General features: G+C 41.0%; 1 protein-coding gene across 1 annotated transcript in view; it reads left to right on the plus strand.

Moving 5' to 3' along the window:
• Positions 1-5,137: 5,137 nt before the first annotated feature.
• The window catches only part of ctnnal1 (catenin (cadherin-associated protein), alpha-like 1), a gene marked incomplete at its 5' end in the record, with an annotated part of 46,968 nt that continues 28,792 nt past the window's right edge, over positions 5,138-23,313 (plus strand). The window contains one exon of the mRNA XM_079232140.1: positions 5,138-5,233. Coding sequence (XP_079088266.1) covers positions 5,138-5,233 — 96 coding nt within the window. The remainder of the gene's footprint in view (positions 5,234-23,313) is intronic.

Consider the following 23,313-nt stretch of genomic DNA (forward strand, 5'->3'; position numbering starts at 1 on the left):
CCAGGGAAAGTGCTTTGATTAAGCCTGGATACACTCTCCATCAGCCATGATGCAGACATTATATGGCTACTTGAAAACTGGGAAAAAGCTAATTAGTATGTTACAGGAAGGTCCAATTGACATGTGTACGGTGAAGTCACAGTAGTGTATGGATTTATAATGAGTAATTGAGCTGCAACATCTGTGTTCTTTGTGAGCAAACATGTCACAGGCGTAGAGCTGGGTTTCTTAATCTTGTCTGACTGTGCTTTTGTCACAATCGTCATGTTCATTTGAATATATTATTTTAATTTAGTTGTGTAAGAGAGTAGCGGGAAGCTCAATTTCAGAAAGTGTGATGTAAGTCTAATGTATTTCCGTGTATCTTATCTTCATCTCTTTCTTTAATTTAGTAACCCTGACCCATAGCTGAGTAACTCTGTCCTATTATGCAAAAAAGAGGAACTCCATCTCACTGCTGTATGCATCAAGAATTTATGAAAGCATTAAATGTATGACATTGTACATAATATCCTTGAATGTTTTATTCATTCATTTCATTGAGCCACATGTTGCCATCGAGTGCTCAGTAACTCAATATGCCTGAGGAGCTCTGAAATAACTATAACTGAACTTTATACTCGAAGGTTTGAGAGATGATATAGGGGCTCTCTGTTTTTCTATTAATTCTAAAGTATTCTCTGGGAGTTTAAAGTCTTTTATTTGCGCATACACACATAATAAGGATATTTTGACATCTCAGATGTAGAAAAAAAGTATTCATCTTGGCGAATGACTATATGTAAGGTGTCTGCAATTATGGAGATGCAGAAAGCCAATATTACTAGGATGGGTGTCTGCTATTTGCCACTTTGCTGCAGCCTTGTTTTATTTAGATGCAATTAAATTAGTAATGACCCTGAGGATTTGGCCGGAGGCAAGATGTACATGACAGACAGATGAACTTTATTAGCACTGCTGCTTTGGTTATTATATTTGAACAAATTAAAATGGGTCTAATTCTGCGATGTGTATAATTTGCACTGGGAGCAGTTTAATTCTTCCTAACTGGAGTGCATATGAACATAAACACCTATGAGAAAGGATTAAACATTAAACTCATCTAACATTGAAACAACCTCTGAAGCCGTAAACTGTAAAACCACTAAGGGTCGGTCAGTAAAAAAAAAGTGTAAAGTCAACTCAAGCAGGGCTCTTCACCTCAGTTTGACCTCCTCTCTCTCAGAGGGGCCTCTCCAGTCACTGTATCTTTGTAAATGAGTGAGTTCAGATGCAGGTCTCTGTCAAAGCTACGCTACTGCAGGTATTTCCTTTAGTTCAATCAGGAGAGACTTGTTCCGAATTCACAATAATTTTATTCCGTTGGAATCACAATGAATAGTACAATAATGAATAGTGCAAAGTCTTTGGCGATCGGACTCTATCCTGAACCAGGATAAACAAGGGGCAGTGACGCTGAGTTCTGACCCGGCCGAATCCCCCCTGGAGTCCGGACACTGGTGGTGGTGGTGAAGAAGGGAGTTGCTGTCCTTCAGTGATGAGTGAGGAGTTGACTGCCTGCTGCCTTGAGGTGACTAGGGTGGAGGAGGGTCGCCTTCATTTCCACGCTGAAATGACATCTGACAGCACAGAGTAGAGCACACCTTTAAAGTTTGACAGCAACGATCTGATTGGCTAAGAGACACCGTGATGCCTTCGGTTGGTTGCTTACAAGAGGACGCGACATGAGGTGTTAATCTACGACATACAAAACATGATTTTTCTGGAAAACAATATGAACAGGGCCATAATCAAAAACAGTGTAAATACGTATACAAAATATACTCGAGAGAGACATTTTATTACATTTTTTGATGCGGGGGGCGGGGGTCCTTGAATATTCAACCAATTTCCTCTTTGAATGCAACATTTCTATCTATGTATCAGGGGAATATGACTGTGTGCACCACAATCACAGTCAGTGTACAGCTAGAAGGAATGATCCAGAGAGAGAGAGAGAGAGAGAGAGAGAGAGAGAGAGAGAGAGAGAATCAGCTGTTAGCAACACAATCTCACTATGCATAAGCATCTTTTATTTAATTAGTAATACCGTTGGACTGTGCAGATGAGAATACGCAAAAAGGACTTCCTGCTTGTATGGGGTTTCCGGCAAATTGTCAAAATGCAATCTGCCTGGAAGAGATTAGAGGCCGAGGAGCAAATATTGAATATTCCAGTACAAATTAGATACTGTTTAGAAAAACAAGCCTGTTTCACAGCAAGAGAGTGGCACGGACAAACTCAGTGTGAATATGCACAATTGTTGTGTTTGTTTGAGCTTGTGGATTGGAAGCAATCTGCCTCGATGTTAACTAAACTATTTCCACTGAAATGTTGGGATGTGTCGTATATATTCCTTATCTTATTTTGCTTCTTGAACTTATCTGCTGTGACTAATATAATTTAAACCAGCAAGTTGATACAACACAATGCAAGTAGCCCAAGTGGAGTTCATTATCATCGAATCGCTTGGAAGAGAGCCTCAGAGAACATTAAGAAATAAAATACAGATATCATCTACTTAGTAGTAGAGCCATTCATCAAAGTGGAACACAGCCCTGTCCGCACATAGCAGCCAAACTGCTCGCATGCCTTCATAATGATGCAGTGTGTGCATGTGTGTGTGTGTGTGTGTGTGTGTGTGTGTGTGTGTGTGTGTGTGTGTGTGTGTGTGTGTGTGTGTGTGTGTGTGTGTGTGTGTGTGTGGAGTGAAACCTATGTAAACAGGGAGGGTTAAACTAAAGCATAGCTCCGGGGTTTTAAATAAATACTGGCTGAGCCTGAGAGCGGCAGACAGCCACACACACACACACACACACACACACACACACACACACACACACACACACACACACACACACACACACACACATATATACAACTATTGTCTCTTCTGCTGACACAGAGTGTGAGCCAGCCACCATAGTTGATGTTAAAGCAGGCAAAAGCTCACACTAACAGTGCTTATGAGCCATATCTGCTCTCAGTCCTCTGGTGCGCTTGTAACATGAAGTGTTACTCACCACTTGTCATCCACTGGCTACACTTGTTAGAAAAGTTAGAACTAGCTACTGGAGCCACTTGAGGATACAAATAGTTTGGCCAGGCTCTCATCCAGATGGCCATAAAGCATTCTGAGTTCAATTGTGAATATAAGTCCCAAGGTCACAAAATAAGAAGAGGAACAATGAGTCACCAGGATAAAACGTTCTTCTTTTGGAGTGTGACAGCATTTAAAGAACCTCTAGTGCAGATAAATAACACACATTGATGATAGTTAACAGTGTAGTAGAACTTATGAACCTTATACTGGGCTGGGGATGATAAATAGTCTTGTCCCCATGAACACCAACATTATTCCATCTTGAAATAACATCCATATGATTTATAGTGACCTCCAAGACAGTCAGTTTGTTGAACATGAAATGTCATCCTGCCATTTCTCTCAGGAACAAAAACTCTCCAGCAAGAATAAACCTGGTTGCAACTCTATCATGCATCCAAAGAGTCACAGTCACTCAACTTCTTCAGATGCACATTGGGAACGTAGTGTGGGAAAATTGGGTGTGTTGACTGGTGGTAATGGGGAAAAGAAAAGCGGGGATCTATAACCTTATCTTGCATCTCATCCTCCTGCTTATACAACATGGAAAATAAATATATCTCTAATTGAAATGATGGGTTTTATTGATGGGTTCATGCTAAGCTTTTGTAAACAGTTTATGGGCACTTGCCATCTATTCGAAATATGTCTGCAGAGGATAATTGTCTTTTAGTTTGAGCAGACAAAAATTCCAGCCAGCTCTCCATGTTCCATTTGTTTAACAACAAGAGCTGCTCTATTTTGACATTTGTTTGACATTTTACTGATTTCAACCCGAACTTAAATAATAAATAAATCTTTTGGAACCACTTTAGTCATCTTAAGGGCCAACCTTTTGGACCCTGGGAAACCGACAGCGCTATTATGGGAATGAATGCTTTCTCCGGACACATACATGGTAAAGTCTCTAACTTTTTAAGACAGGCACTGTATTCCACTCTGCAGCTGTCCCATGTGGCTCGGTGCAGCCGGGTTTGATTGACATATTTGGTGTGTATTTTGAGAGGATGATAAGGGATTCTCAGACTCCAGGGGATAATGTGGGATTTTTTGTCTCGGGGATAAAACCAGAGCTGTGCTGTGAGGAAAGCGTTGCTCCTCTCTGGAGGGAGACACAACATCCTCTAGTTTAGAACAGTGGTTCTCAACCTTTTTTCAGTGATGTACCCCGCGAAGCATTTTTGGTTGAAAAAAAGATGTAATACACTGCGCTGTGTCATCAGTGTCTAATTTAATATGGAATATATACAATTCAGTTTATGAACGTACACTTATATTTTATTGAATATTTATTAAAAAAACATTTTTAAAGGATTTTTTTTATGGATGCTCATTTCAAATATATATATAAATATATAAACAATATTCACGTCCGACCATTTGAGAACCACTGCTCTAAAATGTGCATCACTGGTCGAAAAAAGTCCTATATAATATTAAATCTTCCCCTTTTTCTTTGACAGATAGATTTACGACTGGTGCAATCTTTTACATGCCTTTTTTTATGCAAATGTATCGGATCGTGTTTCACCTTGCAGCTATTACCTAACTGCTGTTGGTGAGTAAACAGACGGATTAAAAATCTAAATGATCATCTTGATCATCAGCAAAATGTTGAACTGCACTTTTGGAAAGCCTCGAGTTGCACACGAGCAGCCAGCAGTGAGACCCCTCCAGACGTGCGCGCCGCGGTGCGTGTGTGCGGGTGCCCACAGCGGTGTGCTGCAGTCTGCTCCCTGCCAGTGTTGAGCAAACTACATGGACATCAGCGGCTCCAGCGGCACAAGCACCGAGTCGGAGTGGATTAAAGCAGCGTGCGCGCGCGCGGAGAGACACTCGACAAACGACTGTGGAACCAGTTCAGAAATCACCGGCGTGCAAGAGCAAGTCCTCTACAGCAGTTTGCAGCTGCGAGACGGCGAGAGAGAGAGAGAGAAGCTCTTAGTAAAAGTCAGCCGTGCATTGTGTGTGTCAGCCAGGGAGAGCTCGGCGGGAATGGCTTCATCTCCGTGCGGCAACAGCAACTTTGATTCCGGGCTGGAAATCAAAACTCGCTCGGTGGAGCAGACGCTAATTCCTTTAGTGTCGCAGGTGAGTACCCGGAAAACAAGGCGTTTTATTATTTTTTCCGGAGGCCTACTTTAAAACGTACTTTGGCTTCACAACAGTAGTGTTTGCGCTCGTGAGGCTAACTTTTGATTGTCGGGTTTACTTGTGTGTACTCGGAGGCTGCAGGTTTTCCACTCGTGCTGTGTTTAAAGACTGTCCCACGTGCTGTTACTGAATTACTATAAGTTATTACAGTGAACTACCGTCATTGATTGTTATCGACAATGATTTATTACAGCCCACTACGTCGTTACAAGTCATTGCACACAGCAAAGTCATACGAAGTCAAAACGTAAAAACAGGTAAGATACACACTAGGCTAAAGACACAAATCTAGTTGTTGTTAGGCAGAAGTTGGTCCGCTATATATTTACATAACAGGTTACACTGTACTGTAAAAGGGGAAAGTTAAAATGGGAGCAATTAAACCAATGATCAGCCATCCAAAAAACAATTAAATTCACTGTGATATTAATCCCCCCCTTTTTTGTGTGTGCTGAAGATCACCAGCAACTCTCCTGGTAGTCAGCTGACTCCACTTTGAGGAAATAATGTTGAAGAGGGTATAACAGTTTTCCCAGAAGTTGTGTGACTCCCACTTCTCTAATCGTGCCACTTTGAGGCACGTGTTTTGTTTTTCAATAAACAGAAGTAGAAGAAAGTCCCACTTAAAGCCACTGCACTCACTCAGCAGCTCTTCTCTCGAACACTCGAAACTGTAGCCCCAGCTTTAAAGTGTGGAGTCAATGAGTCCTGGAGGGGAATTGAGTCAATGAGTCAATTCACCATTTTATTGTACAGTGCTGCAAAGTAGACGATGCTGCAAACTCCAAGGCTGTTTTATAAAGGTTTGTCAAGCAGTGATGTCATTTTAGGAACAACAGCAGAAGATTAATTTTGCAAAGCTTTTGAACCTCACTGTTGTTTCCCGGGAGGTGGGTTGCATCTCCTGAATAACCACCAGACTGCTAATATCCCCTTCTTGTGCACAATGGTAAAGAGCGAGAGGCCTGTAAATGTCCTGTTGTTTCCACTGAGAGGTGCCTCACTGGTGGTTTAACAGAGTCTGGACAATACCATGATGGAAGGTCCCTGACACGGTCCTTCCCGCTGAGAACACTGAAAGCCTGCTTCCTCCCTCTCATTGCACAGAGCGATATAAGGTCATCCTGTACTGAATGAAAATGGGTTGGTTATAAGAACAGGACACCTGTTAGGGGATGTGCTCTCTGTGTGGCCTGTTCATTTTAATTTGAGGTAATTCATAAGTACACCAAAAAGAAAGTTTATGAATTTGGTTATATAATATGAGAAATTGAAGGTAAATTCAGGTAAGGTTATACCTGTGATGCAAACAACAATTACTGTAAGTTTATTTACAGTAAACACTGTTGTAATATTGTGCAAAAGCAGGAAGTAAATCTGCTGAACTCTGCGTTATTGTAATAATATGTATGCTGCAGCAAACTTATGATGCAGTCCTGCTCGAGAAAGAGCGATTGATCTTAGGTCTGTAGTACAGAAGAATGTGCTAAATGCTAACGGCATTCAGCATGTATCAGTCCACGGTGTTGAATAGTGGGCCTCAAGGACAATCTTTTCTAACTTTCTTTTTTTTCTCACTGTGAGGCCTGTCCCCATAGCAACAACGCTCTGCAGTGCTGAAAGAAACACCATTTCCATGGACTGTTTTCTCTATATGTAATGGTTTGTTGTTGTGATGTCATCTGGAGGACGGTTACTCAGGAGGTACTGACCGTACCATTAGTTTCACCCGCTGTGAGTGCTTTTCATCCAGCGTGGTCACATGCACACATATTACTGCAAATATGCACCAAACATCTTCCCAGAGCTGAAAAGATTAATCCATCAGTCGATGGACAGATACAGCAACAATTATGATAGTCATGTAAATCTCTTTTTTTTTCCAAGCAAATATTTTATTCTCAAATGGAAATATGGGTTGTCTTTCTGTTTTCTCTAATATGAAAATAAATAACGGTTGGTTAGAATTTTTCTTTTTGCCACGATGGGCATTAGTTTGGGAATTGTTAAGCTTTGATAGACCAAACAATTAATTGCTTAATGGAGTAAATCATTTGTGGATTAATCAATAATCAAAATAATCGTTAGTTGCCCTACAATGTTTCATAGAAACGGGATTTCCCCATTTACTTTTTTCACAATTGTACTTGAAAATAATGTAAATTACTTGTGGTGGGCTAATGTCCAGAAATAGGTGTGGTATCCTGTCAATAAGGAAATAGGAGTATAACAGGAAAATTAAGGCACCTTGCAGTTATTAATCGTTTCTTGCATTTACAGATGCTATAACTTGCTGTGTTTGGGCATTTCAGGCATATGCACAGAATCAAAATGCCAAAAGAAATCTGTCTAACTTCTGTCTGTACCAGTGGCCACTAGAAAGACTGATATTTAACGCGGCTGTGGTACTCTGATTAGCTCTAATGAGTAAGAGAACTCAGTTAAGCGGTTACGTGACGGTTCTGATATAGCCTTACATGGGTTATAATTGAATCATTATAGTCTGTGTAAACGCACCGTGTGGGCTGGTTTGTGTGGCTTTTCTTTTAAAGGAGCTTTGTATGTATGTGTGTTTGTGTATGCAAGTGTTTTAGGGATCATTCAATGACTATCAAGGAGGAAATGAAAAGCAGTGTCAGTGAGAAAAGCCGGTGTTTGATAAGGTATCATGTTGTGCACTATCTCCCGTTTAAACATTTTATTATGTATCCCCTCTCCTTTCATGACGTTGATATCCTCGGGCCTGTTATCAGCTTCACTCCCACCAGGGTGTAATTATAGGGCTGGGAGTTTTGCGGCCTTGCACTACGTAGAAACACACCAGAGCACGCACACAGTCCCACCCACCTCTCCTCTCTCCATGCTTGTATGTTCACCTGTATTGAGTCCAGGTACATGCATTCATGTTGACAGTGAATCTGAATGTGGCCTTTTTTGCTACTCAGAGTTTTTGCAGAGTCCTATTTTGGCCTCCTGGATGTTTTTTTATCTGCATCCCCTATCAATGTTACCATTCACTTCACCCTTTTCCAAACAGAAGGGGCCCTTACTTGATTTGACAGAAGCAGCCTCCTCATCTTGGGATTCACTAATGTCTTTCACCTTTTCTGCTACACTCATCTCCATACCAATAGACTTTAGAGGGGCATTGCGAGTGGAATGAATTGCTCTCGTGGTGGTCAAAAATGTTTTGGGTATCACACAGAGAGATGGGAAACTACATGAATGTGTCTGCTGTTGTGTGTGTGTCCTACCTGTGATGTGCTCCGCAGCCAGCTGGAAGGCAATTAGTGATAATGTGGCAGCTTTTTCCACGAGATCCAATTCCTGTTTTGAAGTGGTGATTAGTGAAATAACAGCTCTGTTCCTGGGTTTTTATAATTGAGGTGTGTTCCTATAGTAAAAACTCACCCGCCGATGTCTCGGGGTGCGGACATGGTGGTCCTTCAGCTGACGAGGTGTACGGGTGTTGTTTTGAGGGAAAGAGGTGTGGGAACGAAAAAGGGCAAGGAAGTAATATCTGAGACCTTGATCCGGTGGACATTTAAACACTTGTGACACACTGGCCTTGTGATTACAAAGCTTGTTTTGCAGGGCTAAGCCAGGAGTTGAAAAAAGAAATTTCACCTATAATTGGGCCTGGAAAATCTGTTCTCTGTCCAATATTGTTAGCGCCGACTTTGTCATGCTGCCAGAGGTTCTGTGGAGCTTGCAGTGTTGTCATCTGATGTGCTAAAAAGGAATGGGTTAAAAAGCTTTTCCATTTTCATTTTGCTCACAAACGGCTTTGAAATGGCATATTTATTACCCAAACAAAAGCTCAGTGGAAAGTTTTAGGATGGGATTTGCTCAGAGCAATTAGCATTTTGCAGCATAAATTCTGCATCAAACAAAACGCTGACAAAAATGCTTTTCGTAGAAATACTCCTCACTTAAAAGCTCTGTAAGCACAACCATCAGTCAAATTTGTATCTGTTTTTCTGGAAATATGGGAAATGCAGCTTTATTGAGGCACAGGGCACAATTTCCCTCATAATATTCTTGGTCCTGTGGAAGGGTGACATGACAAACATCCAGGCAGGGAAGTTGTTTTCTATATCAGGAGAGAGAGGCATTACTGTTACCACGAGCCCGAACAGATCTGCTTCCTCGCCGTATGATGATAATGAAGACAAATGAGTCCCTGGCATAAAGGTGAAACCACCTGAGGATTAGTGTGCCACAAGCATGCATTCACACTCACAGACCAAAATATAATAGCCTCCTGGGAATGAGATCAAATAAGGTGTGTGTGTGTGTGTGTGTGTGTGTGTGTGTGTGTGTGTGTGTGTGTGTGTGTGTGTGTGTGTGTGTGTGTGTGTGTGTGTGTGTGTGTGTGTGTGTGTGTGTGTGTGTGTGTGTGTGTGGTGGGGGATTCCAGTGAGGTTCGTGTGGCTTTGTATCTGGTTTGTTTAATGGACGACAGAAACTAAATTAACTTGTGGTGCCGGTGTTTGAGGTGTGTGATGACACCATGTCACCTTCACAACGTGTCTGATCACACATATCCAGCGCAAGTCATATCGTCACCACAAAGCCACAATTTTTCCTGTTTTGCAATTATCAGTGGAAGATTTTAAAGAATGGCGAGTGTATACAAAAACACTAATTAAGTAGTCGACACAGTTATCTTTCTTCTTTAGTGTTTTTTTTCAGCAGAATCCCCCGGTTCAAACAAAGTGTGGTGACTTTGAGCTTGCCTCACATTATTGTTGTGCAAAGGAGGATCTAAAGCAAGTTCTTGCTCGGCGGTAGGTAGTAGATACAGGCAGTCAACAACCCTGTGTCATCAAACTGAAATGAGATGTCATTTCAGTCAACTCCCCCCTGTTTTCTAGTAAAGTGGTTGCATTAGTCAGCTTACTTTGTCCGTTTAGAGAATTCAGATTCTCTATTTTCATGATTACACTCACCCCCCTAATCCTCTTACTCATTCTCATTTTTTTGTAACACACACACACACACACACACACACACACACACACACACACACACACACGTAAATGGCATGAATGACCAGTCTCTCCCCCTTTCGCTCTTCTCACTATTGCTACCAGGGGAGTCATTACTGATCGCTGTTAAGTGCCGATAAAAGGGTCTGTCTCACATGTCGATCCGTTGACCTCTTCTTCCCCGCTAATAAACTTTCACATGAGAAAGTTGTGTATTTTTGTGTGTGCGTGTGAGCAAGTGATTGCACGTGTGTGACCGAAACCTCCAAATAACCCGACCGAAAGGGATTTGTCTCCTAGAGAAAAAAGCTCTCTCACCCTCTGCCATTTAAGGTATCTGAAGGTTGTAGCTAATAGCGATAACCGCTTTTAATTGCCTCAATGATAGCGTCTGTCTCCGACGAAGACGTATTGTTATAGCTGGTAGGTAGATCATGTATTGATTAAACATCTCTCCCATTATCAGAGAGCCTCAGTGTGCTTACAAAGTTCAGAGCCTTGCATTCTTTGTCATCTAAAAATGGAAAGCCTTTTCAGGGACCTGTTCTCGTTAAAGTAGTCCTCTGCTGGCCTTTGGTTATGCAGTTCAGTTTATTTACGTTTCGAGTCCCTGAGAAAACTTTTGATACTGAGTTCTTGTAAAGACAAACCAGGGCATTATTTCTGTAAATATATATTGCTATTGAATTTTTCAAATGTATTTTTTCATTCTGTTGTCGCCATAAACTGAATTTAAATACTCTCAGCTGCCCCCTGTGTACATGATTCTTCACAATGTTCAGTGTCATGTGTAAAGGGTCCTCAAAGGCCTGCAAAGGCAATTAGATGCATTCTTGTTGAGCATGAAGTGACTCCCTGGCCCATTACCAGGCTGTATTTACAGTAAATGTATTTTTTGTAGTTTATTATGATAAGATAGTGATGATATGTCTCATCTCGAACTGTGAACACAGCACACAGGAAGAGATCACTCAGCGGAAATGTGTTGCCTGATGTAGCATCGTGTTTTGTGTTGTCCAAGCTCACTGGAAGCAGCCTGTAGATTGAAACAGATGCATGAACACGTTCCCAAAACCATAGACAAGGACATACTTATTGACATGAATTACTATGTTGTTGCACAGAGGCCATCTGTGAACAGTGCCAGTCCGTCTTTACCTGTACAAAGCTAATATTTCAATAACAGCACGCCATCAGAAAGGATGTACCGGATATGAAGTGTTAGCAACAATACAGTTTGGTAGATATAAATGGACAAAAACATAATGTTACTGCATATGCTGTATGGACAGAGGAGACAGATGAGTGTGAAGGGACAGCCCACTTACTGTAATCTTGTTGGCATGCACCCTCCCACTCATCTTGTCGTGTATTGCCAAAGATATCACACAACGTATCTATATTGTCTGCTGCCTGGACAACCACAGGTAAACAGATCACTATTTGGCAGCCAGCTGTTTGTATCCCATTGCTTTTCTGTTGGTGGTGTCTTGGCCCGATGTAGGATACATTATATTTTCAGTCTTGAGCACATGCCATTGATGAGGGCACTCAATACACAATGTGGAGTCTGGGCCATGCAATCCTGAAGAGGGCAAGAAGCCGTGCCAATGGTAGGGATGGGTATCGTTTGCGTTTTTTCCGATACCAGTGCTAAACCGATAATTTTAAAACGATACCGGTGACTAAACGGTGCCTGAACCGATACTTTTTTATTGCCAAGGCAATTTTTTTTTCATCAAATTGAACAATATTATTAACTGTTTAAAGTATACTATAGATATAAATAAATAAGTACATACAAAACGCGCTTCAAACTACAACTTCAAACCTTTTAACTTCAAACTATAAAAATATATATTTAAAAAAAGAACAGACACAAGCATCAGGTGGCCTGATGGGACCGTGTGCAACAGAACTCAGACACTGTTGGATCCTAAAACTGCTGCTTTACTGGACTACACGTCATCATTAATATCAACTGGAGAGATTTGTTCCATTAAGCCGAGGACGGACGTTCAAAAGCTCGTGTCTCTCGTGTCTCCAGCGATCTCTGTGTGCGCGCACTGTGTGTGTGAGCGCTGGAAGCCCCGCCCCCTCGAGCCCCGCTCTGCATGCAGGCAGACAGAGAGCAGAGCAGCGAGTGTGCTCTGATCCGCGCTATTTTAATAATCGTTTTTAACGTGCGGGCACCGCGCTACCTTTTTAGTATCTATATACCGTGAAACTTTACAGAGTAGGTTAAAAAAAAAAAGTATTTAAATCGGCTCAGACACCGGAAAGAAGCACCGAAATCTGCGTTGCTTTTCGGTCCGGTAGGTACCGGACGTGCCATACTGGCACCGGTTCTCGGTACCCAACCCTAGCCAACGGTGAGGATATTGAACAAATATTGATAACATGTTGGGGAGGAGCGCCTCACAGGAAAACTCTGCTTTTTGCGATAGGCCAATACTTTATGATCTTATCCCAGCCTTCTGTCATAACATTACTATTTCTCAATGGAAATAAAAACATTTCAAAGAGACAAAAAAGGTTTGAAATACTGGATTAGGATATCTGGGGGGAAGTCTTTGAGAAGTCTTTGAGGTCATACAAAACAGAAATATATGACGGACATCCAAAAGCTGTCCAAGCCATCATGTTTGTTCCTCTCCAGCAGCAACATCGCTGCACCACAGAGGAATCCTTCAGTCTGACTTGTATGTGTTAATTGCTTTCTTCAAGCGTCTTTGAACTTCTCCCCTCTCGATAATGAGTTATTTTAAAGAGATGAGGTTTGACATGACAGAACAAAGAGAGTGTGAAGGACAAGGAGAACACAGAATACCAAACATTTTTCTTATCTTTTTCTAATTCAGAACAGTTAGAAATTAAAAATATTTAAAGTCTACTATGTAACTCCAACCATCTTATCGCTCATTCACATCTCTTTCTAGATAATGTATTATTTCTATACTATTTTAATACAAATATTGACCAATGTTGTTTGATTGACAGCTATCTAATACATCTGTAAAGTACATTGGCATGTGTGTCACTTTTGACCTTGGGCAACAGTAGAGAGCCTTGTAGAAGCCAGCAGAGTTACACGTCAAGTAGTCGTACTGAGCACACACGGGAATCTTTCACTTTCGGATGTGAGTTCAGGGTGTTGGTGTGAGGAAGTATCAGTATGTAAGACTCTGTCTAGCACCTTGTTTGTATGCCTTCCACCCTTCCTCTGTGGCTCTGCCCAATTTCCTCATTTTGTTTTCCTGTCATACACCTTATTCTCTTGCTCTTTAATTCTTTGTCTTCAGCCTTATGCTTAGTTTCTCCCCATCTCTCTACACTTAGCCCCCTTTTAATCTCGATCTCTCCAGAGAGTCCAGTGTCCCTGTATCACCGCATTAATTATGCAGCCCACGGAAAACCTAGCCAGAGGCTACAAGTTGTGCACAGAAAGTTCAGCCTCACCATTTTGCATCAGATCTTTTACCTTTTTTTTCTGTGCTCTAAACTGAGACATAGTCCTCAGCCCGCCTATTCTGAGGAAGAGCAACGGGAACACCATGTAAGCAGCTCGCCCGGATTCGGCTCCTTTTCTTTAACACAGAATTCAATCAAAACGATGGTATTCTTACCATCTTTTGTCTGAGTGACACATATCTTCAAAGGAAATGGTTTTGGAGAGCCAGTGCAGTGATGTGAGCACAATTGTAAGCAGATATATGAAAACATTGTGAAAAGACTTGAGTGCCAAGAATAGGACAATATAATTTTAACTTGATACTGATAAGTATTACACAGTGGTGGTCGGCTTTTTCTGAACAAACGGGTTTCATTTACAAATGCTCTGCAGGATGGAGCTATATTTAAAGTAGCCAGATTTTTGCAGGCCATTTTAAAGTTGTGTTTTCAAATGGCAGCTAGGGGTTCGAACAGGCCAGCAACCGTGATGAAAAGACAGCATTGTGAATCCTTTGTTGATCGTTTCATTAGGTAAACCAGTTCACAGGCCATTCAAAAAAATTGGCCCCAAAAAAAGTCCATCAATGGCAGATTCAGCATATTGCCTATTGATGTATTTGTCCAATCGTCCCTGATCAATAACCTGAAAGTACCCGATGCAGCATGGGGAGCGTGCTCTCATCTTGTCACTGTTTCTGGGTGACTCGAGCCGGTGGGTGAATGAAGCTGGGGGCCAGCGAGCCGGGAAACGCAGCCCAGCGTGGGCACACACACACACACACACACACACACACACACACACACACACACACACACACACACACACACACACACACACACACACACACACACACACACACAACCCCTATAAATAAGTTAAAGTCACTCACCTTCTATAAATAATGTTCCGGGTTGTTCTGGACATTCAAGCGTGTCTGTTATCTGAAGGACTGAAAGGAGCTTCTGGAGTTGCTGATTATATAAAAATGTACTTATCTTTGAATTTCAGAGTTTTTGAGTGGAATTATAAGAGTATTTATTATGGACTGGACTTAATATTCCTGTTTAGATTACAGTTCTGCTTCCTAGCCATAATGTTAAACACCTGACAACATGGGTATGTGTCATATAGTGAAAGCATGTTCCCTAAGCCCCCCAGGAGTATGTGTGGAAGAATTGGTGTGTCACAACACAGGCCATTATGCAGTCTGAAGTCAGGGGGGCTGCATTCCTTTACAGGGCTCATATTTCAAGCACCTACAATGTGTAATAGAGTTCAGTCTGAAATTGTGTCTATGTTTTGTTCATAGTCGCATCACGGCCGGGGTCAAAAGTCACAGTCTCAAAGGGTGAGACCTTTACGCACTCCATACCGGCTGGTATGCAGACGTTAGTGCCTTTTACCCCGAAGGGCTTGAACTTGGCCTTGCAGTGTTCGCTCACTTTCATCAATGAATCATCTTGATCAGCCACTATCTTTTTTGCAATGAGGTCTTTGATGTTTGGTTTAACACACTTCATTGATGTATGAATGCAGTCATTCACATTTTTAAGCCTCTCACTTCTCAAATGCCAAACCCCCAAGACCACATTATTAGAAAAGCTTTTTTTCTACTTCTGGGTGAGGATTTCTTACTCTAGGCATAGTTGGCCAACTTTCTTCCACACCTGACATCTTATCGTCCTATCTCCTTCCTTTCATCTGAAGAATTTTCAGAGGCTTAAAAACTGGGAGAGCAAAACATTCTGGTGGTAGCTTCAAGCTTGTGAGATTTATTTTAGGGTTTATTATGTTTTTATTTGATTTGTGTCTCAATTGGTAAATCAGAAACAAAGCCCATTTTTCTTTATTTCAAGGGTTTATTAAAGAAAAAACAACTTATTATATGAGAAGCAAGCCAGTGCCTTTGTGTCAGGTGTATTAGGTCAGCGTCCTCCAAGCAGCCACTGCATGTCTTTTCTTTTTTTTCTTCCTCTACCGAACATGCCATTACTGTGGGAGGCTGTCACAGAGCCTGGTTAAGCCACTTTCACACACTGTTCACCGCACACCATTATTTGTCCATTACTTGTAATTACCCATCACGATGACTGATGGAATGTTTTCGAGGCTGAGTTGGCAAGCAGTTAGGATTATCCTGTTGAGGACTTTATATAATTACCCAGTCATTAAACACGGCTCAGTGTGAAGACAACCTGAGGGGGGCGACTTGCCAATGGCTCGGTTGTTGTGTTGGTACTTCCGGGTTGTGGGAGCAGGCGGTTGTCTTCATGCTGTGTTGCATCCAAGAAAGTGACTCTGGGACAAATGTTGTTTGTGCAATGGCTGCTGCATCGCTTTCATTTGGAGTGTAGAAATCTCCAAGACTGGTATTCCGTTCTCAGGATAAAGCTTTGTGAGGCCTGTTTTACAAACCGAGCTGATGATGATGATGATGATGATGATGACTATGATGACTATGATGACTATGATGACGAGAGGATGCAGGCTTGAATTTTCTTGATTTTTCTGGATTGGGCTTCATCTAAAATATGTTCGGTGATAATGGATGTTGAGATAGTTCTCTGACAGGATCCATCAATTTACAGTTCCGCCAATTTGGGTTTTATACAGGTACTCATCCATCTTTACTGGTGGGCCAGAAGATCCTGATCAGAATGAAGAATACAATAGAGCCTCATTAGGAACTGGAGTTTGCCCTTTTCAAGTGCTTTCATGTCAAGTTTCAACAGCAAAGAAATCATGGGGGATATTCAAAGTTTGACGTCAGAAAGTAGAAACAGTGCTCTGGGCCACATTGTGTTTTTGTCCGGGTCCAGAGGTTTCAAAGAGAAAGATTTGTTCCAGTTTATGTAAATGTCTTCCTTGTTTCGTTTGAAGGTGCGTCATCTCACAAGGTGAGACTGATCTAAATTGTTCAACTCGTAAGAGATTTTCAGGGTTGCCTTTTGAGGAGCTTATCTGTTTTTGGACATAATCCAGAATACAATGCAAATTGGCGTTGTGTGTTGTTGATCGTATGTTGTTATACGTTAATTGCAAATATTGGTCTGTTTATACATACCAACAGCAGGCCATGTCAGCAAATAAAGCCATCAACCTGAAAAAACACTGTTTGTTTGTTTTCTCTTCTTGTCTTCCTGGAATGTAACCACTCGCATAATATAATTATATGGATATTTTACTAGGGTGCTAAGTCTTATTCAATTAATGAAACCCAATGTGAGTTCAGTGTCCAGGCAAAGGCTTTTTTATGAGGAATGCTGTTTGAATGTCAGCATCCTAATCTTATGGAGAGATTGGAGCTCACATAATATGTGATGTTTCAGGGATTTTTCTGCTGTGTTTTACTCCCTTTGTTATGTTTCCTGGCCAAATTAAACAACTTCCATATCCATATAAAGATGTATTCCCAGGCAAAAGTATATTTCTGTAATAACTTGGTCTTCTATGGAACAAAGAGCCCAGTGTAGCCTGCTGAAAACTGTAACTGCATACCGGGTACCTTTCCAAATGGGTGGGATCTTGCCCTGCTGCCTGGGTCAAAGATGCCTTTGATATTACGTCTTGGATGTTTTGTGATAACTTGCTTAGATCAAAGATGTCTGTGCTGTCAGACTGGCTGTCTTGGTTTCAGCACGATAACTGTTAGATCCATGTAAAAACAGTGAGATCCAAGTGAAACATTCTTTGTGTTGTCAGTATCTTGTGGTGTTTCTGTCTATTTTAGGCTTATTACAAGCTGACTTGATTTGCGTCACTCTCTAGTAACGCTGTTACTTTCCCTTAGACTATGATTTGCTTGATAATTTGCTTGATAATTGTTTTTCAAAAAAAATTTAAAAGGCATTATGCAGTGAACATCTTTTTTGAAATAATCAAGAACATGCATTCACTGCCAATATTTGTTACACCTTTACAGTGAGATGTTCTCAGTGGTATTCAGGGTGCCCTCCATACCAGGTGCATCACTTGTATGACCACTCACACACTGGTAGGTCAGAGTTGAGCCCATCTCCAGCATAGAGGCTGGGGCTACTCTGAAGAAACATAGAGATACATTTGTTCGATTTGTTGATTCATTATTTATTTGAGAGCAGCACCTCCCTTGTTTTGTGTTTTTCTGAAAACAAGTAAAAAAAAAAAAAATCCATTTCAACAACAGACTCTCAGATAATCTTGGTAGAATACGAGATTTTGAACGCTATTATACTTTTGTACTCATTGTGTACAACAGGAACCCAAACAATCAGGTAATGCATTTCAACTCACTAGTCTTTGATAGTGAGATAAAACAATTATCTTCTCACACTTTACTGATAAAAAATGTACTGCATCATGTAAAAAAGGAAAATGTCCCTTTTCCTTAGAGACGTAACAAGATAATGTCACATAATTATCTAGTTAGCTGGTTAGCTTAGCGCTGCATAAAGACTGTATACAAGGGAAAATAGTTTGTTTGGCTCCGCCCCTAAGGTGAAACAATCCACCCACACTACTTAACAAGTCACTGTGCCTGGCCAAGAATGGTCAGATACATTTATGTATGTTTAGGGATTAAACATACATTCTGTTTAGGGACAGAAAATTCAACTGTAACAACTAATGGCTTCATATGCACAGCATGGAGAAACTGTAAGTGAGTTTTTTTAACGATAAGATGTCGCTTGTCAATCATGCTCATAAAGGGCCTCTTGGTGCACTGTTTAATTCAATATTGTTATTAAATTAGTTGTAATCAGATTTTTCTCATTCACTATTCACCCAACAGCAACTGTAAAGGGTTTTTAAAGAGAAACGAGATCAGGGCACCACAAGAGTAGTTGGAGTCATGGTCTGGTGCTCTGCAAACACAGGAGATCGATTCCCTCTGCTCCCCTTCCCATCTTAGTTAACAGAGCAAAAATTGATCCGCAGCCATGTTGTGTTTGCCTACCCAGCAAGGACCGTTGGATCAGAAGTCACACTGTCTCATCTTGTCCACCCAGAGAGTCACTCTTGACTGAAACAGAGCATTTTCTTTAAAAGTTCTTTGATAGAGGCGAGTGAGCTGGTAAAAACTAATTTTGCTTTATTTCCTCTGTAGCTCTTCTCGGCCGCACCTTTTTTATTTTTCTGTCTTAGCTGTCCACCATCCTCCCTTATTTACCCGTCTATCTCTCCATCACGGCTGCCTGTCTGTTTTTCTCCCAGGTTTATCATTCTCTCTTATCAGCTGCTGCTGGTTCCTCTATGCTTCCTGCACCTCATATCGGCCTGACTCATTACACTGTAGCAATGCTCTGCTTTCAAGAGAGATTATGCGTTACTGTCCGTGCAGTAACAAACCAGGTCAGTGGGGTCCCATAATACAACTGCTCAAATATCAGGTACAGCTTTCATCCGCATGGGAACTAATGCACGTGGGATGCATTTGAATACAAGTGTATTATGGGAACTGCTGAAAAAAGAAGGACGGCTGCTTTCATAAAGACAGATTTTATTTTGCTTGTCACAATTTGTCACACGGTAAACTACAACTAGCTCAGGTCAGAGTGACTCCGGAGAGCTCTCCGCTCAGCGCCCTCAGTGGGCCCACTTAAGACATGATAGATTTCTCATTATTTTTAGACAGCTATGATGGAGCACCAGGTAGCACACGGCCTGTTCTGCTTTCCTGTTAGATTCTACTTCCTGAGTGGAAACACTACACCACTATGGCACATAAATGGTAAACCAGTCCACTGCCTGCCAAGCCCTGGAGATGAATACTTCTCTTCATGTGAAACAATAACAAATATGGAAGCCATGGGCCATTTTACCCTCCCTTCATTTAGAAATCCGTCTCTGAGAGGTTTCAGAAAGGCTACGAACACTTGAACTGTGGCAGAGCACCAAGGAATCGATGCAAAGCTGTAATACCAGGCAATAAGTGGGATTATATTTGTCATTTATTTGACAGTGAATGGTCCCTGGGAAAATATGAGCTGAGTTTATTGGGTTTGTCTACTGTGTGCCAACCTTACAATCAATTCTGCAGTTTTGTCTTGGCTCTTCAGCATCCATGTGGGCAGGTTGAGCTGATTGACTGTCAAGATTGTTGTAATATGGAGCCAACTGCACTTCACAATCCCAGCAGTTACAGAGGAAGCAATTGAAAGCAGAACAGATTACAAATATGGAACACAACCAACACCATCCATTCAAAGAAATGTACCTTTTACGTTGTTTCAAGGGCAACAAAAAGAGTTGAAGAACAACTCTGCATTGTCAGCACAAAATCAATTTTGATTGATATACTCATTGTTAATATGGTGTTTAAGTGCTTTGTTCAGTAAAACATATCTGCATTTTCCATTATATTCATGGATTTACTTGGTGAGTCAGCTAATCTGACCAAGCTTGAATTCCTTACACACACACAAAAAATGATGATGCACACTGCAGCAGCACTTTCTGTTGTGCCGTGGTGCGACAAAGCTGGAACAGGAGAGAACGAGTATAGTGTTTGACACTTTGTCGTGCTGTGAATCACATGAGGAGCCTGGAGCAAACATTTCAGTTGACTACTCTGGGGTTAGATGTTAACTCAGCTTTAATGGGAAAGTCACAGTCACCTGCGGAGATTTAACTGCAAAGAGAACAAAATAGAGAACAATTTAACAAATCATGTCATGGCTTTGACTGTGAAAATGCACAGTGAAAGCAGCTACAATCTCAGTTCTGTACACAATAGTGATTAAGAATAATAACCATGTCATTCCAAGAAATGGGTTTAGAACATAAATGCTATTTGAGCATTGCGTATGAGTGTGCTGAGTAAGTGAAAACCTTGAGTAGTTGAAGACCAAATATTGAAAGTGGTCATTGAAAGCCTTGTCAAATTCTTCTTCAGTCTTTTTGACTTCAATCAGACATCTTTTGATAAACATTGCTTATTTTAGACTCTGACTCAGTTTTTTTGCTTCATTTATGTTCTTGTATGGTTTTGTTTGTAAAAGGAATAGTTCAACATTTTGGGGAATACTCATATTCACTTTCTTATGATTGATACCTCTCTCACCTGTGTACAGTAAATATGAAGCGACAGCCAACTGAGAAATCTTGTTTGGGTACCGTATTGACATGATTATCATACATATATATATACCCAGCCCTAGTCATGACTGCAATAGTGAATACATACTATTTAACATGCAGCACTCAGTCAGTTTCTCCAGTAAAGTAAATGGGTAGGGCACAGAGAAGTCACCGTTTGAAACACTTGTATGTAGGTCTCAAGGCTCAGGTGAGCCACCGCCTCGGGTTGCTCTGGATCTGACGCTGACCCCCGCAGTATTCCCAGGTATGTTCGAGGAGAGGCAGGTGAACAGTTGAGCCAGCCAGAGGGAGTTTGACCTGGCAGTCATGTTGTGTTCAGGGCACATCTCTCCTCTCCTTGTTTGACCCCCAACGCTGACTTTCCCTTTGTGTGTCTCTGTCTCTCTCTAACTCCTTCCCAGAATTACGTGAGCAAGAAGGAATGAAAAGAGGTATTGTGCTCTGTTGAATGTAAGCTGTGTGTGCGAGTGTTTCTGTGGCTGTCTCTACTCTAGCGCTATGCGATACAACTATGCAGATATCACAGCCTTGATAACACAGTGTTCTTTTTAACTAGCGGCATATGTACTGTCCTTTCCATAATGTCGGGGTCAAATCTCACAGAACATGCCTCTACGTGATCAGTGGAAAGATTGCTGCTCAAAAGTTGTTTTTCAGAAGACAGAAATTCCATTACAACATTGTCACATGTACACAGGCTGTTTATTACACTGAATAATGTATATAGCCTGGTGAAATTGCACTGTATCTGTATATAATACATTGTATAGTACTGGCTTTGCATAATGTTTTGGAACAGAGCCCAGTAACACAATATTGTCTGTGTCCACTGACATACCTGTACAAGTCAGACAGCAATGTCTATTAGTGGCTTCTCTCTGTGCAGCACGCGAGAGGTGCAAGTGAATGTTCATAGTGAGAATGAAGACATATTTCATCATTCTTTTAGTGTGAGCCCTTGAAAAAAGTAAGAATTATTTTTCTTTGTGGGGAGGAAAACACCTGGTTTGTATTTTCACAGCTTGCAATGCAATGCTTGTTTTTTTTTAAGTCCGGATATGTGAACAGCATGCACTTAAATGCTCATTTAGTACTGACAGAAATGGGCCCTTAGCACAAAGTAACAGAAACCACAAAGGACCAAAAGTTTGCACTGAATGTCTTGGTCAGATAAACTACTAGCAAGTATGGTGTTATTGAAATTAGTATACAACAATTCAAACGCTAACCCAGCCATAACTGGTACACAATAGTTGTTGTGTTGGTATTTCCGACAGCAATTTATTTCAGCTTTTGAATAATTGGCCTACTGCATCCACAACAGGCCCACTATATTCAGACTCACCTTAAGAGACATGATACTCCATTGTTGGTCATGGTCCATCTTGAAAAGTTGGTCACACACACTGGCGAATCGCTAGTTAGTTGGTCGTTAGTGATAACCTTTCTCTCTGATGTTTGCTGTGGCTCCAGTCTGCCGGTCCTCGTATCTAAATGTCAGCACTGATTGCTGAGCCAAACAGGGGCCTTCTATCGTGCAACTCCAAAGGGCTACAATCTGATAAAGATACAAACTCATTTAATTGTTAGCCGTTGTGACGTTCATGATGTCTTTATTGTCAGTCAGATAAGACGATTAGTTGATAGACAGAAAAATAATCACCAACTATTTCAATATTGATTTATTGTTAAATTTTCTTGTAAAATGTCCAAAAATGCTGTTTTCAGCCTCTCAAATCTGGACATTACCTGCTTTTCTCTGTTTTATATTATATTCAAATTATATTTTCTGACATTTTATAGACCTAGCGATTTAATCGAGAAAATAATCAGCAGATTAGTCAATAATCAAAATAATTGTGACTTGCAGATTTATACGTCTGCCCTTGTTTCTGTGTCTGCAAGCCATCAGTGTCGCCTGCTTGTCAGTCTTATTGGCTGCATGTCTGCTGGCATACATGAGCGAGTGGGCTAATGTTCATGTCATGTGCTCATTTTCTGATCTGTGACCTTTTGTCACATGTCACCCACTTTCTCCCCCACCATGTTTACTGAGTCTATCCTCTGCTCAGACTTTAGTCAAACAAAGTGAAAACTGGCTCAGCACATTATATGATGGCCAGCTGTGACAACTTGGAACATGAAAACATGACAATGAAAAGCAAACAAAGCCAACAAATACAGCTCAAACAACTGTTACTGCTAACATGCACTTCGGAAAAGTTCTTAACCAAGGGATTGTGTTATCATCATTATTTTAATGCTTTATTTAAAATGACCTCAAAACATCAAGAAACAAATCATGACTAACGAGCAACATTTTCGTAGTAGTTTGAAATGAGAATTATTTAATGCCATGGGCAAAATATCATCATGTCCATATCATTCTACTGACTACGTTTTTAAAGCAACACAGTTTTTCCCCTCTTGGGATGAGCATAAACAAGCTGTAAAAGCAACAGCAACATATTATTTCATTTTAAATTCATACC

The sequence above is a fragment of the Taurulus bubalis genome (genome assembly GCF_910589615.1).
Source record: "Taurulus bubalis genome assembly, chromosome: 16".
NCBI lineage: Eukaryota > Metazoa > Chordata > Actinopteri > Perciformes > Cottidae > Taurulus > Taurulus bubalis.